At 32.8% G+C, this 18,149-nt stretch overlaps 1 protein-coding gene across 1 annotated transcript in view; it reads right to left on the reverse strand.

Annotated features, from left to right (window-relative positions):
- Window positions 1-18,149, reverse strand: part of LOC103269071 (metabotropic glutamate receptor 1-like) — an 84,266-nt gene that overhangs the window by 39,524 nt on the left and 26,593 nt on the right. The window contains 1 exon segment of the mRNA XM_021716870.1: window positions 5,959-6,085. Coding sequence (XP_021572545.1) covers window positions 5,959-6,085 — 127 coding nt within the window.

Here is an 18,149-nt window from a genome sequence, read left to right on the forward strand (position 1 = left end):
ATTGCCCTGTTGAAAAGCCACAACCCTCACAATGGCTAAAATACAATTCGATGTTTATGTTATAGCCAAAACATTTCAATTTGTAAAGCCAGTAATATGAAGACATTTTCACTGGATCATTTACTCATGAATTTAAACTTCACAAGGATATCTTCATCATTCCAAACCCTCTAGAAAAATGAAAGGGCACTTTAATATTCTTGAAGATTATACCCATTAGTGATCTTAAACTGAAGTTTTGCAGAAAGCCTCCAGAAGCAAAAGGACTGTGGGAGTTTATTGTTAACTCAAGACCTTAGAACACATTGATGACCATACAATGGTCTTCCATGCAAGATTATCATACAAAGATTCTTGTAATACATCATACGCCCTTTTGTATACTCTTGCTTATTTATATTTTCTTCTTTACTGATTTAAAGTTATACAAATCGGAGTTTGTCTTCATTGTTTCCCTTACTAGTCATAGAAATTTGCTCGAGCCTAGATGTTACTAGAAAACATCATCATTCTAACTCAATAATTCAGTTATATCAAGCTATTGACAGTAGAGATAATTTAAGAAATAATGTAAAGGTATGTTGCACTTTTTTCAATAGTGCTACTCTTTGTATACACAAAGATTGTATGAGTTCAGATATTTGAAAAGATTTAGAAGATTCATAGAAGGCACTCATGTAATGATTCTTTTTAAAGACAAACTGTGACCTCCTTCCCCTCTTTTGCCCTCCCCTCTCCTCACCTGCCCTCTCCACCCCCTTCCCTGGGAAAAAAAAGGCAAAATGTATAATACAGTGAGAGAAAGACAGTGCAAGTCATCACAAAGGAACCAAGAGATATCCAAGTACAAGGTCTCTAGGTCCTTATTCACACATATACTGCGAAGATCTGTACTATGAATATTGGCTCTGAGTCAGCTAAGGCAAAAGTTCCCAGTAAAGTCTTTTTATCACCCTAAAGTCATATAGCCAAGTCAGGTTGTCTAATCAGCTATGCCAGGTAAAAACCATCAGTATGCAAACTGGGTTTGTTTGTTACCAGTAAAGCTTCAAACTTTAAACTTCATATCATACATCCAAGTTTCCCTGCATGGCCAAAAGTCAAAGACAGATACTAAACCATCTCCCCAGATAATCATTAAGTTTTACAAGTCTAGCTATTATATACTTGTAATTTCATGCTATACAATACATCACATACAAATGAAGAAAAATATTTTTATGCTAAAAGGAGGATATAAGTATCTTTGTGTTATAATAGTAGTAGTTTGTCATGACAATACCCAGAAACATACTTGCTCTCTACTATGATTGCTTTATCTCTTGGGAAGATCCTAGATTCTTTTTCATATGTGGATACCAGGTTCCTCAATGCCAGTCCAGAGTCACCCAAAATAGATGCGTTTGGAATTTGGAACTGATAATTCACATTTTCAATAAACTTCCTAAAAATTGAAAATTTTTATTCTTCTTGTCTTTCCTTTATTTTTTAAGACATCCTAACATTAAGAAGTATTAACTTTTCCATCTTGAGGGAATTAGCTTTGGTGTCTCTATTGCCCATACAAACAATGTAATGTGGTTTTCTGGGGCCCTGTTTTGAAGTTTAAAAAGAAAAGTTATCGAACAACCCTGTGTTTGAGTACCTCTAGACTTGAAGCGGTACAGATTACCTTCAATTAGTGGCGAGTAGTGTCTACCTGACACCTAGAACTCAAAAGGAAAAGACTATGGAAGTTGTGCGTACTATACCTAAAGTATGTGAACTTGAGGACCTGGCAAGTGTCTATGGTTAGAGTTATTTAAGAGAACTCAGAGCCATCATTTGATTCAGTTTCTTCAAGCAGACTATAAATTACTGAGCAAAATCAAGGAAAAGTGGTAATAACTCTAATCATACACCAAGAGCTACTTTTAATTTTTGAACCAAGTATTGGGGTGCTTGTATGGGCCAAATGTATTGGAGAAGGCTAAAATTTACTATCAGACTTCTTTCCAATTAGGTCAAGTCAAATTTATTTTAATGATACAAAGAATGACAACTATCATTTTATATAAAGTGTCTTGGGCAATATATAACATTTATAATACTACTTCATGTATATAACATTTCATCAAAAATGCATTCCTAAATGTTTTTACATTAACACCAATAATAACTGTATTATAATTCAACAAAATTATACAGATGAAATTCTACATATAATTTTATGCCCAGTTCAAATGTCTCTTCCTCTGTAAAGACTTTTTTCTTCCTAGGGAAAAATAATTATTCCTTTCTCTGTGTTTATATGATATTTTGCATATAAACCTATGTGGGACTTATAGTTGATGGTTTATAAGTCTATTTTCATATGAAGTTCCTCCCTCAGGATATAGATCTTGCTTCATTCACCTGTATATCACCAGGCACAAAATATGCCTAGCACAAAACAAGTAGTAGTATATCTTTTAGAATCAAATAAATTAGCAGATAGCATGAGAAGTCACAGCAACTATTGGGATGAAGAAAAACAAATAAAATTAGTTCATTCCTTTAACAATGTTTTTTGTTTTTTATGAGAACATAGAATTGTCTTTTTGAGGAATTCTTTAATACTAGTTATCTTTTTAAAAGAAATAAGTAGCATTGGATCACATATAATTGGTACACAAATTGTTAAAGTACTGTCAAGCTGTATACCATGGCAGAAAATACTGCTGTTTTTGCATCATAAGAAATAAAGTGTGAAATTCAAATGTTGGATCAAATGTGCAATTTAACAAGATAAAAATATGAGAAACTTATTAACAGTTTCAAAAAGCACTTCCTCTAAGAAGTAGACCGATTTCCTTATAGTCAAAAAAGAACATATTTTAGTGGAAATAAAAAATCACTTATATACTTGTTTGTATTCACGATATTAGAATCTTTCGAGTGTATAATAAAAAATTATTTTTAAAGTGACGTTGAGTATATTTCAACTATTAAGTGTATAAAGTATATTTTACTTCTATAAAAATCACTACTTCTCAAAGAAGAATGATTTCTCACTTTAACTAAAATTTAGTAATAAAAAAATTCACCCACAAAACAAATACCTTCTTAAATGCAATGCAGTTACTCTTCTGAGTAATTCTAATGACTTTTTGGTATACTGTGCCTGTGGGTTTTCTCTTTCCACAACTACTGCTACCATGGCATCACCAACAACACATTGCCATGGACAGTGCCTTTGCTCTGTGCCTAACATAGCACCAAGTAAATTACAAATGTGATCTCATTTTTCATTCATGGGTAACACTGAAAGGAATGAGGAAACATTAGGTGTCATTAAAACATCGTATAAGTTAGTATGAGAAATGTATATTCTGAAAGATCCTAAAGGTAAGATTTGCAAAAATCATCTGGATATGGGACCCAAGAGTAGCTGTCTGACTGTTGTTATTAGCTACAGGCAGAGTCATAGCTGTTGCTGGGCTCAATTTGAATGTTAAAATGATTTTACACATATAATAGATAACAGCATATTAAACCTTTAGAAAAAGAATTGTATTAATATTTTTAGTTAGGGATAATTTTTTGATACTTAATCAATGGTGGTGACTATTTAGCAGTGGGTAGATGATATATAATAATTCCACAATGAAAGCTCTCCAGGGAATAAAATATGTGACTTTGAATTTCAGTATTAGAATCTATTTGATCTTTCATACAAGCTTTTTTTTGTATTTGAATGTTTTAAAATAGGATATGTGAGATAAGCTCTAATTAAAGTGAAAATAGAGCAGTAGAAAAAGTTTGAGAAAGCCCAAAATAATATAGACAAGAGAAAAATGTTTGTACCTCAAAGTCAGGAATTCTGACTTCTAAGATCAATTTGATAAAGAGGTCATTTTTGTCTCCCATCCTCTTCCTAGTTATCTGTGATCTCAGTCAGATAGATGAGAGGAATGACAGTTAAATCAACCCTAGCTCTCAAACACAGTGGTGATCTAAGGACCTACTTATACAAGATAAAGAGGTCTGGCAGGAAGCGCACGCTATGAAGGAGGATAAAGATATGAAGAGAGACAAAATGAGTGGACAGGAGGCATTAGTCCAAAAGGGAATTGGAAAAGCTTTTCCAAGCCAGTACATTGCATACAACCATGGAATAAGTGGCAGAGTGAGAGAGCATTAAACCCAGGGACAAACAATCCTGGATTCTCACTGTGGTTTTTCCATTCACTAGCTGTGCTGACCTTGATAAACTTGGATTAGTCTCTTTTTCTTCATAATTCCCTCAATTTAGCAAATATGTATTTGGTAGAAACTGCTGAATTCAATTCCTGGACAAACAAAGGGGACTCTCTGGAGGTGGGTAACTCCTGGGTAATTTTTAAGCACATGAAAGTTTGAAATTAGTTTTTCACTAAAGAATAAAAAGATGTGTGAGATGCGCTTTGCACCTTCAAAAATATTCAGATCTGCTTTTCTTTTCTTTAAAAAGGGCCTCCATACCTGGTGATCTCTAAAAGCTTTCTGATACTCATTTTAAGTTTAATTTTTTTCTAATAGGATTAACATTTTACAAGGTACTGTCACTTAGTAAGTCTAATTTTAGTTATGTGTCCTACTTTTACTTACTTAGCCTTTTTAAATGTGTTTTGAATAAACTGCATAGTTTCTTAGTTTCTATTCTTTTTTAGAAACAGGTAAAAAGTAGGCAACCATCAAGAATGTTACATTCTCTAATGATTTTCAACAGTACCCAGAAAGCCATGAAATCAGGAGTTTGTGAACTAGGTTCCTCTTCAAACAGGTTGCCTGACCTTGGCCCTACAACTTCACCTCTCTAGACATTGACTTCCTCTTTCTAAGATGAGGGGCTAGATTACTTAGATGAAAAAGCTGCTATGACTCTATGACTCTTAGAATTTATCAAAAGTATTTATGAAACACCTTTTGTCTGTAAGTCCATACCAGGGTCTGTAAAAGCAAAATTTATATATATGAACATTGCTTTTAGGAAACTTATAAACTCATTTAGTCAATTCCTCTGAGTTCCACTGGTTTTACTAGTGAATAATCTCTTGCATTCATGTATTCCTCTTCATTTCTACTACAACTGCCCTACCCCACGCACTTTGAAATGACTTACTTGGGCCAATACCACAGCTTCCTAATTTCTGTTTCTAGTCTAGCCTCTCTGTACCTTATACCACCACTAGAGGCATCCTTCAGAAACACAGATATCATGATATCATTAATCACTTTCAAATCCTTCAGTAGTTCTGTCCTTAAAGGCAAAATCCAAACATGTGAGAAGGTCACGCAAAAGCACTCTGCTATGTACTGCCAGCATTGATGTCTAGACTCACTTCTGACTGCATCTCTACTTGGGCCCTTGTGTCTACCAACCGATCCCCCATACTTGTTTCATGGTTTTCTCCAAATGTGTCATAAGCGTTCATGTTTCCCTTGTTCTACTTTCTGTCTGGAATCCTTTTATCTCCTTTTTTTGCCTAATAAACTTTATAGCACTTTATAAATACCTCTATTATAGTTATAATTATTTTATATTTTTCTACATGTTCCTTCCCTGGTAAATTTTGAGCAAAATAAAACCTGAGGCAGTGTTTCATTTACTTTTATACCTTTAGGAAATACAGTAGTGCCTCACACGTAGTAGATGTTCAAGAAAATCTTGCAAATATAGATAATTTTCAGGTGGCTGGAAATACTCTCAAATACAATTTAAAATACTGTGTAATAGAATATCCTACCACACATCAATTCACCTCCATATAGAGTTGAACGAACTTTCTTTTCAATATAGATTGTGGAAAACTTATTGTGCTTACTCTTTGACATGGGCATTAAAAGCTGTGCACTACAAATTAATATTGAAAAGACATGAACTTATTATTCTAAATGATGGACACATTGGAAAGACCAGTGGTCAAAAACAAGGTTTACAGGTGAGACAGCTCCTACCTGTTAGATCTGCATTGGGCCACCAGCCCAAGTCACAAGCTTTGCAGGTGAACTCATCTTGCACATACTCATTCTCTTTGCAGGCCGTGCAAATCCAACAGCAGCTCACTTCTCCTTTCCGGATGACCTGCAACAGAAGGAGGTTGCATATGTCTTAAAGATGGTTTCCCCATAGAAACTTCTATTTTAGATGAAGACTTGTCTTCGAACTATGTTTCAAAGGGGGGGGGGAGGGTAACTTAAAAAAATGTATATGCTGGGGAATCTTAAAAATATGTATTTGATTATAATTGATTATCTTAGAGTTCAGATGTGAATGTCAATTCAGTCTATGATGGCTTTGGAGGCATTTCAATAGTCATTTATTTTTATAGAGTGAAATGACACACTATTTTACAGAGTCAAAAAAAATGCAGCAGTTTAATTCTCAATTAATATTTACTCTCAAAAAGTAAAGGTATACATTTTCTTCTCTGAAAAAGCAAGTTATGTTTAACCACAAACTTTCTATGTAATCAACCTCATTAATTCATAAAACTTGAGTACTTATTAAATTTTTGTTGTAATTATGAAGCGCTTTATTATACACAATTTCATTCAAGAGTAACCTTGTATGTATAAAAACAGTGATAGCTAAGAAAGCAGAAAAAAGTATATTGGCCTGACTGACTTTCTCTAGTGAATTCAAAAGAATACATCAATTGTTGGAAGAAAAATTACTATACCAAAATCATTGGAGAGCTGTTTATTGTCTGAGCAGCTTAAAGTCTCCCTTATTTTCAGTGTGTTTGGTAAAACATTTTCACATTTACATAGTACAAAAATAAATATCAAGGTACACACTGCTCTGACAGCTAACTTCTTTGAAGACAGCATACAGTAAAGTCTTCCTTTTATCTCCAGTCTGGCAATTTTTGTCTTTTATTGTTTAGTACATTTATGTTTATTATAATAATCAGTAGGTTGAATATAAATCAATCATATCTTAATTTTTTTCTGTCTGTCTCATCTGTTCTTTGCTTCTCATTTTCTATTTTTCTGCCTTATTTTTTAGCATTCTATTTTATCCCTAGTAATGACTTTACTAGCTCACCTCTTTGTGTTGTTTTAGTAATTGCTCTAACATTGACTTTGTGCATCACTGGCTTATCACAGTCTACACTCAAATAATATTATACTACTTTATGTATAATGTAAAAACTCTATATTAATATTCTTTCATTTTCCCTTCCTATTCTTTCTGTTATTGTTTTAATGCATTTTATGTACAAATATTTTATAGCCACCGCACAATGAATTACCTTTGCTTTAAGTAGTTAATCATCTCTGAAATAAAATTTTAAAATAAGAAAGACATTATTATATTTCATATTTACCCATACATTTACCATTTCTGCTCCTTTTAATCACTTTATATAGATCCAAAATTTGGTCTGGTATAATTTTATTTGTTCTAAATAATTAATTTAAACATTTATAGCAGTACTGGTCTGATAATATGGCTTCACTCAGCTTTCATTTGTTTTAGAATGTTTTTATTTTTGCCTTAATTTTTCAAAAATAATATTGTTTACTGGGTTTGGAAGTCTAAGATGATAGTGTGTATTTTTTTCTTTCAGCACTTTATGTCACTCCATTGTCTTAGGGAATAGAATTCTAGGTTGAGAGAGTTTTTGCTTTCAGCACGTTGAAGATGTTATTCCTTTTTTATCTCACTTATAGTTTCTGATGAGAAGTCTACTGTGATTGTTATTTTGTCCTTCTGATGTAACAGACCTTTTATTTTGGATAATATTAATATTTTTTATTTTATCACTGATATTTAGCAACTTAATTATAATGTCTTCTCTCTATTTATTTTGCCTGGGATTTGCTGAGCTTTATGGATTTGGGTTTACATTTTTATTACATTTAGAATTTTATAGTCGTTATACCATTAGGATTTTTTTTCTGACTCAGTTCTCTCACCCTTTTGAAGCTGCATTTGCATTTATAATATACTTTCTTGATATTGGTCTGCAAGTTACAGAAAGTCTTTTCATTTCTTTTAGTTTTTGTTTCTTTTCCTTTTATGGTCATATTTGACAGTTTTTTTTTATTGCTATGTTTTTGAGCTTACTGATCCTTACTTTTATGACATCTAATATGTTGTTGATCCAATCCATTCAAATATTCTTTCTTAGATATATTATTTTTCATTTCTATATTTTCCATTTTGTTACTTTTAAAGTATTTTCATGTTCTTCTCATTATATTTGTTTTCTTTTAAATTCTTTACCATGTATTTATAATAAGTGTTTTAATGTCCTTCACTGCTAATTTCATCATCAGTGTAATTTCTGGAACTGTTTCTATTGCTTGGTTTTGGTCCTAGTAATGTATCACATTGTCCCATTTTGTCACTTCTACACATTTTTGACCAGATGCTGGACATAATGTATCTTAAGGTGTAGCATGCTGGATTTTCCTTTCTTTCTTTCTTTCTTTCTTTCTTTAAGGAATGTTAATCTTTGCTCTAGCAAGCAGTTAAGCAACTTATGGCTTAGTTTACTCCTTAGAGCTTTGTCTTTAAACTTTTAGAGCAAGTCTAGAATAGTCCGTGTTCCAGGAATAGCGCAGTCTCATTGTTAAGGTATGACCCTTAAGAGCTTTTACTTAATTCCTTGTGTATAAACAAGATATCGCTACTCTGGCTTTGTGAAGCTGGGGCAAGTCCTGGCTTTGTGTTATAATTGTTCTTTGCCCAGACTCTTAAAACAATACCACTTTGCTGACATGCAGATTGATAGTCAATCAAATACTCAAGGGACCTCTTATGCTAATTTCTGGGACTCTATTTTTTTTTTCATAACTCTGTCTTCTCCCATATGCTGCACTGTAAGTTCTATCTGCCTTTGTCTTCCCAAACTCCGATTCTGTCTTCTTAAATTAGCAAGATGGCCAAGTTCTGTTTGTATTCTCCCTCACTGAACAACAATCATGAAATCGCCAGCAGGCAGAAAACTTGAGTGATTTCAGGGTTCACGTTATTTGTTCCCATTCACTTCCATAAGATCAAGGTCATGTAGTGTTTTCCAATGTCTGAACAGGGTTGTTTCACATATTTTATCAAGATTTCTCATTGTTTATAGGCTAAGTCTGAATCCTGTTAATCTCCATGTGTAGGAACAGAAGTTAATGATCACATTAAAAGATGTTAACAATCACATTAAAAAAAATCAAATATTCCCATATGTAAATTTAGAGATTAGACTGTAATTATTGCCATACTTAAAATAATAGCAACTCTAGACATCATGAAAATAAATGTATCTTCCTGAAGATAAGGTTGAAACTTATACCACTGTTTCAGATTTATACAAAAAGATCAAGTGACAGAATATTTTCAACAAATGTAAAAGATTTTCTTTTTCAACTTTTACTTTCAAATAACTTTTGAAAGTATAATAAAATTGTCTTTTTTGGAAAAGTTCACATTTATCCTCAGAATAGGCATAAGACATTTAAATCAAAAAGATATATTTTCCTAAATGAGAAAAATGGAATTTATAAATAAATGTCACTGCTTATTTTAATTAGGATAAGCAGTACAGTATAAAATACTGTATGTCAGCTAAACCAACATTATCTTTTTCTCTCCCTGTAAAATTAATACTACTAATTAAGCAAATTCAAATGATCATGCTAAAAAAATTTATGTATGCAGTATGACTGGTTAAAGTAGATTCTGTGAGTAACTGTCACATGGAAAGTATTTAACATTAACTTTTGACTGAATAAATGAACTGATAGGTAATTAGCCTATACCTTTACACAAAATAAATGGAGATGCTTAAATGCAGTTCCTTATCACTTCTTTATACTGCCACCAAATGTGTGCACTTTTGCTATACAATGCCTGTAATATGGGATTTCTCTTTTCTATCTTCATAGCCATCCTGCCAGACTCAGACTTTATTACTTTACACCTAAATTATGATCCTTGTCTCCTAATCTTAGATAGTCTTCATATGTCTCTATTTTTCTCACTACAAGGTAAAACACATATAGCTACCAAGATCATCCAAATGGCTTGGGGGCTCCTTAAGTGAATGAACCATGGCATTCTTTCAATGTTTTCAGAACATAGTGATCGAGGTACAGAAATATACTAATAACACACAACCAATAAATGAGTGTTGAGTATTTTTCAAAAATATAATTAATCCATTCACAGAACTTTAGTGCCTCCTTATCCTAATACCTTTGAAATACAAGCTCTTCGGTCAGACATTCACTTAAGCCTTAGTCCTTGTTTCTTCATTTAACTTTGTTATTAATTTCATACATATGTCTGCCAAGTAAGGAAGGATAGGCTCTGTGCTTGAATGTATATTGCCTTCTTTTTAGAATGTTATCTGTCCTCCATCAGTTCATTTATGGCACTGTTTTCAAGATCAGCCACAAAAGTCACATAGTCCAGCAAGTATTTCTGGAGAAGTAAGCCCTTCACAACATTACCTTATTTGGAATTACCTAGCCATTAAAATATAGTTGATATTCTATTACAACAAGTTAGTTTTTGTTCCAATTGTCTCACATATATGTGGTAATTATGTTTCATTCAGATGCAGGTTAAAAAATTTTTGTAGGTTATTGTCTCTTATTTATGTCCTATCTTCCCAAGATCACAAATTTTAAAAATTAGTTTCATTTTATTATTATTTTTTTGAGTTGGAGTCTCACTTTTCACTGTTACCCAGGTTGGAGTGCGGTAGCACAATCATGGCCACCACAGTCTCAACCTGCTGGGCTCAGGTGATCCTTCTCCCTCAACCTTCCAAGTAGCTGAAACTATAGCCATGAGTCACCACACCTGGCTAATTTTTTGATTTATTGTAGAGATGAACTCTCGCCAAGTTGCCCAGGCTGGTCTTGAACCGGTGGGCTGAGGCAATCCTCTCACCTCAGCCTCCCAAAGTGTAAAATTAGTTTTATATTTGTCATACTAATTGACATATCTTTTATATGACATACACACTCAATAACTTAATCGAGTGTTGTTTAATTTTTATCATACTAAAACACTTTTTATGACAGCTCTGAGCCATGATATAAGTTTTGATATTTCACTGAAATTCCCCTTGAAGAACTAAGGCTTTAAATCGGTTTTGATTCTTTTTACATACTGTGTGCATAGTGTTATGCTTGTTAATGAAACTAGAAGATCTGCTATACACACGATGTTATGATTCACTTATGTATACAATGTGTGAGTCTTAAATGTGACTGTTTCTGAAGTATTCTGAAATGAGTTTTTGCAATTTCGTAGGTTTCATAGGTTAAAGTTTTATTTAGAGGATAAATGATACAAAGTCATTAGCATAAAGAGAATATAATGGTGGAAAAATAAATAAAAAGAAGTAACAGCAAAAATCTTCAAAAGAGAAATGCCTGAAAGAATAAAAAGTCATTGGGTCTGCCCTAATTAAAACTGAAGGAGAATCAGCTGTAAAAGAAAAGATCTGGCTCCACCACTCTGTGTCTTCACAGTACATCACATCCTCTTCAAGAGTTTGGGTAGCAAGGGACTCAAATTGGTGATAGGTTTTCCCTCAGTTACACTATGAGTTCCTCGAAGGAGGAGCCATGTGTTTGTTTACTGTGTACTCACAGTACTAGTACAGTTCTTAGTATATATTAATTACTACATAGTGTATGTGGAAAACTGAAGGGAAATAATATAGAATATGAGATAAACAGAGGAAATGGAGATGAAGAATTATCTGGAATAAATAAATATGAGTACCTTATATAATTATATAAAAATATCAATGTAGGAAAAGTCCTACACTGTAACTTATTACCAGGAAAGTAACATAAAATGATCACAAAAACAGACATATATTAAGCCACTCAATGTGTTGGACACTTTATATAGAATTACATCAACCTTGACAACTACTCCTTAAGATAGAGTTTATTATGAATATTTTTCAAATGAGGAAACATAGAGGGGCTCAGTACTTGGCACAAGCCTCAGTCAAGGTAATTTGCAAGGTAACAATATAACAAAGGTTTTCAGAGTGATGACGTTATGCTGAGAACCAAAATTGTATTTCAACGGTTAACAGATACATATTCAATTAATCAATCTTTGTGCCTGATATGGTGTTAAGCATGGGAATACATAAATAAAAATACATGATCGTTGCAATTAAAGATCTCAAAATCTTATATAATGGATTAAGTAATACCACTAGCACTAGGTATTACTTAAGTAATAGCACTAGAAGGGAAAACAAAATGCCTATGAAGAGAATATTCATTCAGTTATTTATTCATTCATTCACCATTTATTCAAAATTACATTTGAATGCCTTTTTCAGGCACTATGTCAAGGCTAGAAATAATCAGTGAACAAAACAGATAATATTCCTACACTTGAGTAGCTATCATTCTAGAAAGAGGTTTGGAAAAAGTAAAGCAAGAAAGACAAATAAGACACAGGGCAGGGACAAAGGAGAGACAAAGGAGTGTCTAGAGAACACATTTAGAAAGAAATTATCCTTCAGGAATGCTAAGGCCTCACCTCAGTTTGCACAACATTGACAGTGACTGCCTCCTTCAAAGAGCAGGAATAGCTCTTCTTATATCAGATAAAATAGACTTCAAGTCAAAAATTGTAAAGAGAGAGTGTCATTATATAATGCTAAATGGGTTAATTCAATAAGAGGATATAAAAATTATAAGTATGTACTCATACAACATCAAAACACCCAAATATATAAAGAAAATATTAATAGAATTAAAGGGGAAAATAGAAAGCAGTACAATAATAATAGGAGACTTCAATATCACACTTTCAACAATGGACACATTATCTAGAAAGAAAATTAACAAGAAAACATTGGAATTAAACTTCACTTTAGACAAAATGGACTTAACTGACATTTAAGGAGCATTCTTTCTAACTACTACAGAATACACATACTTTTTACCAGCAGCACATGGAACATTCTCTAGATAGACCATATGTTAGGTTCTGTATACCTAATCCTGAATTGTAACTCACATCTTTAAAATTCAAAAATTTTTTTTTAAAAATTAAGAAAAGTCAAAATCATATTAAATATCTTTTCTGATCACAATAGAATAAAATAAAAATCAATAATTATATAAAAATATAATTATATAAATACAAAGAGAAACTTTAGAAAGTGCAAAAATACAGGAATTTTAAACAACATGCTTCTGAACAACCAGTGGGCTAATGAAGAAATCAAGAAGGATATTTTTTAAATTGTGAAACAAGTGAAAGTGGAAATATAATGTACCCAAACCTATGGGTGATAGAAAAAGCACTACTGAAAAGGAAGTTTATAACAACAAATGACTATATCAGAAAAGTAGAGAGACTTCAAATAAAAAACCCAGTTTTGCACCTCAAGGAACTAGAAAAGCAAGAACAAATTAAGGCCAAAATTAGTAGAAGAAAAGAAATAACAAATATCAAAGCAGAAATAAATGAAATTGAATCAAAATAACTACAAAAGATAAACAAAGCAACAAATTAGCTTTTTAAAAGATGCAACTTCAGCTAGACTATCGAGAGAGACAGAGACAGAGACAGAGAGAGAGAAGACCCAATAAATAAAATAAAAGATGAAAAATGAGACATTAAATTGATATCGCAGAGATACAGTGACCCATTAGAGACTATTATGAGCAACTACATGCCAATGAATTAGAAAACATAGAAGAAATGAATAAATTCATTTCTTAACCTATTAAAATTGGATACTGAACTTAACCTATTAAAATTGGATACTGAAGAAATAGAAAGCCTGAACTGATCAGCAATGAATAAAAAAGACTGAATCAGTAAAAAAAAAATCTCTCAATAACAACAACAAAAAGTCCAGGAGCAGACGACTTCATTGCTGAATTTTACCAGACTTTTAAAAAAAGTAGTATCAATTCTTAAACTAATCAAAAAAACTTAAGAGGAGAGAATTCTTCCAAACTCATTCTATGAGGCCAGCATTACCATGATATCAAAAACCACACAAGGACAAATCAAAAAGAGAAAGCTACAGGCAAATATCTCTAATAAACATAGATGCTAAACAAATTGCTAGCAAACAGAATTCCACAGCACATCATAAAGTTTTTTTCATCACAATCTCAACCAGAATTTGTTCCAGGGATGAAAAGATAGTTTAACACTACATCAACAGAATGAAGGACAAACATACTATAACCTTTTCAATTGATGCAGAAAAAGTGTCTGATAAAATTCAATATCCTTTCATAATAAAAGCTTTGAAAAATTAGGTATAAGAGAAACAGTTCTTAACACAACAAAGGTTCACAGCTAACATCATACTAAACAAGGAAAAATTAAAATCTTTGCTTCTAAGATCTGGAACAAGATAATGATGGCCACTTTCACCACTTCCATTCAACAGAGTGTTGAAAGTCCTAGCCAGAGCAATTACACAAGAGAAAGAAATAAAGGACGTACAAATTGAAAAGAAAGAAGTCAAATTGTCCTCATCTGCAGGTGACATAATCTTATATTTACAAAACCTGAAGACTCTACCACAGAAAATGTTGGAAATGATTAATAAATTTAGGAAAGTTGCAGTATAGTAATTAGCATGCAAATATTAGTAAAGTGCAAATATTAGTAGCATGTCAATATACCAAAGGTAAACAATTTGTAAAAGAAATAAAAAAGCACTTTAGTTTCCAATAGCTACCAAAAATTACAAATAAATTTAGCTGCCAAAACATGCAAATAAATTTAACCAAAGAGGTGAAATATTTCTACACAAAAACTATAAAACACTGGTGAAAAAAATTAAAAACAATACAAAAAAAGGAAGCATGTTCTATGTTCATGAATTGGAGGAATTAATATTGTTAAAATAGCATACTATCCAAAGTAATTTAAAGATTCAATGCAATCCCTACGAAAATGCCAATATCATTCTTTATGGGAACAGAAAAGACAATCCTAAAATTCTCATGGAACCACAAAAGAGCCCAAGTAATCAAAGCAGTCCTGAGCAAAACAAACAAAGTTGGAGGCATTACACTACCTGACTGCAAAATATATTAGAAAGCTAAAGTAGCAACAACAACAAAAAAAAGCATGATACTGGCATTAAAAAAGACACAGATCAGTGGAACAACAGAGAAAGCCCAAAAATAAGTTCATGCGTTTCCAGTCAACCCATTTTCGACAAAGTCCTCCCAAAAAATATATTGAAGAAAGGACAATCTGTACTATAAATTATGATGGGGAAACTTGATGTTCTTGTACAGAAGGAAAAAAAATAGAACCTTATTTCTCACCATACACAAAAATCAGTTCAAAATGGATTAAAGACTTAATGTTCTTTATCAGTGCATGGAGGTTTTTGACAAATTCCTTTGGATTTTCAAGGTATAGAATCATATCATCTGCAAAGAGGGATAGCTTGACTTCTTTTCTTATTTGGGTACCCCTGATACCCTTCTCTTGTCTGATTGCTCTAGCTAGGACTTCTAACACTATGTTGAACAGAAGGAGTGAGTGGGCAACCTTGTTTTGTTCTGATTTTTAGGGGGAATGCTTCCAATTTCTATGCATTTAGCAATATGTTGGCTGTGGGTTAATCGTAGATAGCTTTTACTATTTTGTGATATGTTCCCACTATATATGTGTTTAAGGGTTTTTATCAAGAAAGGATACTGGTTTTTGTTGAAAGCTTTTTCGCATCTAATGAAATAATAATCTAGTTCTTGTTTTTACATCTGTTGATGTAGTTAATTATATTTATGGTCTTGTGGATGTTAAACCAGCTCTGCACCATGGGGATGAAGCCTACTTGGCCAAGGTGGATAATTTTTTAGATGTGTTGTTGAATCTGATTTGCTTGAATCTTGTTGAGAATGTCTGCATCTATGTTCATCAGGGATAATGACCTGTAGTTCTTCTCTTTCTTTGTTGTTCTTTACCCAGTTTGGGTATCAGTGTGATGTTAGCTTTATAAAATGATTTGGGGAGAGTTCCATCTTTCTCAATTGCCTGGAATACTTTCAATAAGATTGGTATCAACGCCTTCTTTGTATGTTCTGTAGAATTCCACTGGAAAGCCGTCTGCTCCAGGACTATTTTTTTGTGGGTAGTTTTCTTGTGACAGAGTCAATTTCCTGGGTTGCTATTGGTCTATTTAGGGTCTCAGTTTCTTGTTTCAATCTTGGGAGGTTGTGTGATTTCAGAAAGTCCTCCATTTTGTTTAGGTTTTCAAACTTGTTTCTATACAGGTGTGCACAATATCTCTGATACTCTTTTGTATTGCTTTGGAGTCAGTTGTGACTTGATGCTTTGCATTTCTGATTGCATTTATTTGGGTTTTTTCTCTCTTTTTCTTGGTCAGTCTTACTAGGGGTCTGTCAATCTTGTTTATCCTTTAAAGGAATCAGATTTTTGTGTCATTTATTTTTTTCTATAATATTTTTTTCTTCTGTTTCCCATACTTGGGCTTTTACTTTGGTGATGTAACCTGGATTCTTCTATTGAAGTTAAGGTTTTGATGGTAAAGTCTCAGGGTACAATATCAGCATGCAAAGACAGTCACATTTTTATACACCAACAAAAAACAGGCAGAGAACCAAATAAAAAGTACATTCTCATTCACAATAGCCACACACACAAAAAAGGAAATTCCCTGACATTTTCCTGACCAGAGAAGTAAAAGACCTTTACAATGAAAACTACAGAACACTTCTCAATGAAATAAAAGAAGACACAAATAAATGGGGAAATATCCCATGCTCATGGATTGGAAGTGTTAACTTTGCTAAGATGTTCATCCTACCAAAGGCAACCTACAGATGCAACACAATGCCCATTAAATTATCAATATCTTTCTTCTCAGAGCTGAAAATGACAATATATAAATTCATATTGAAACATAAAAGACAACATAGCCAAAACAATCCTTAGCAAAATACACAAAGTGGGAGGTATCACATTTCCAAACTTTAAATTTTACTATAAGGTTACAGTAATCAAAATAGCCTGGTACTGGTACAAGAACAGGCATATAGATCAATGGAAAAGAATAGAGATTCTGAAAGCAAAACCTCAATTTCTCAACCAACTAAGCTTCGACAAATCTTTCCATCAACAACCACTAGGGAAAGGAGAACTTATTCAGTAAATGGTGCTGAGAAAACTGGCTGACTACATGCAGAAAATTGAAACCTACCTATCACCATACTGAAAACCCAACTCTAAATGGATCAAAGACCTAAACCTAAAATTTCAAACTATATGAATCTTAGAAAACACAGGAGACATCCTTATGGAAATTGTAATAGACCACCAATTCCTGATCAAAACCCAAAATGCCCATGCCATTAAAGATAAGATAGACAAGTGGGATCTTATCAAGCTGAAAAGCTTCTGCAAAGCAAAAGAAACCATCAAGAAAGCAGAGAGCCCACAGAATGGGAGAAAATATTTGCCAACTGTTTATCTGACAAAGTCCTGCCAGTCAGGACCTACAAGAAACTCAAAAGGAAAAAAGGAAAAAAACAAATAGCCGCATTAAAAAGTGGGCAAAAGGCATGAATAAACACTTCTCAAAAGAAGATATATGAGCAGCCAACAGACACATGAAAAAATGCTCACCCTCACTAATCACCAGAGAAATACAAATCAAAACCACATTGGGATACCCCCTAATTCCAGTAAGAGTGTCCATCATTAATAAAAAACAAACAGACAAAAAACACACAGTTGCAGGTGAGAATGCAGAGAAGAGAGAATGTTCTACACTGCTGGTGGGAGTGAAAACTAGTTCAACTTCTATAGAAAACAGTATGGAAATTCTTAAAAGAATTAGAAAATGACCTTTTATACACCCAAACAATATCCCTTCTAGGAATAAACCCAGAAGAACTTAAATCACTCTACAAAAAGATACCTGCACACACATATTTATTGTAACACTATTCACAATAACAAAAGCATGGAACCAATCATGATGTTCATCAAAACTAAACTGAATAAAAAATATGCGGTATATGTACACAATGGAATATTGTGCAGTTATAAAGAAAGACAAAACTATGGATATCACAGCAACTTGGATGGATTTCTTTTTTTTTTTTTGAGTTGGAGTCTCACTCTGTCGCCCAGACTGGAGTGCAGT

This window comes from Carlito syrichta, unplaced genomic scaffold, assembly GCF_000164805.1.
Source record: "Carlito syrichta isolate Samal-C Ts95f unplaced genomic scaffold, Tarsius_syrichta-2.0.1 Scaffold309054, whole genome shotgun sequence".
NCBI lineage: Eukaryota > Metazoa > Chordata > Mammalia > Primates > Tarsiidae > Carlito > Carlito syrichta.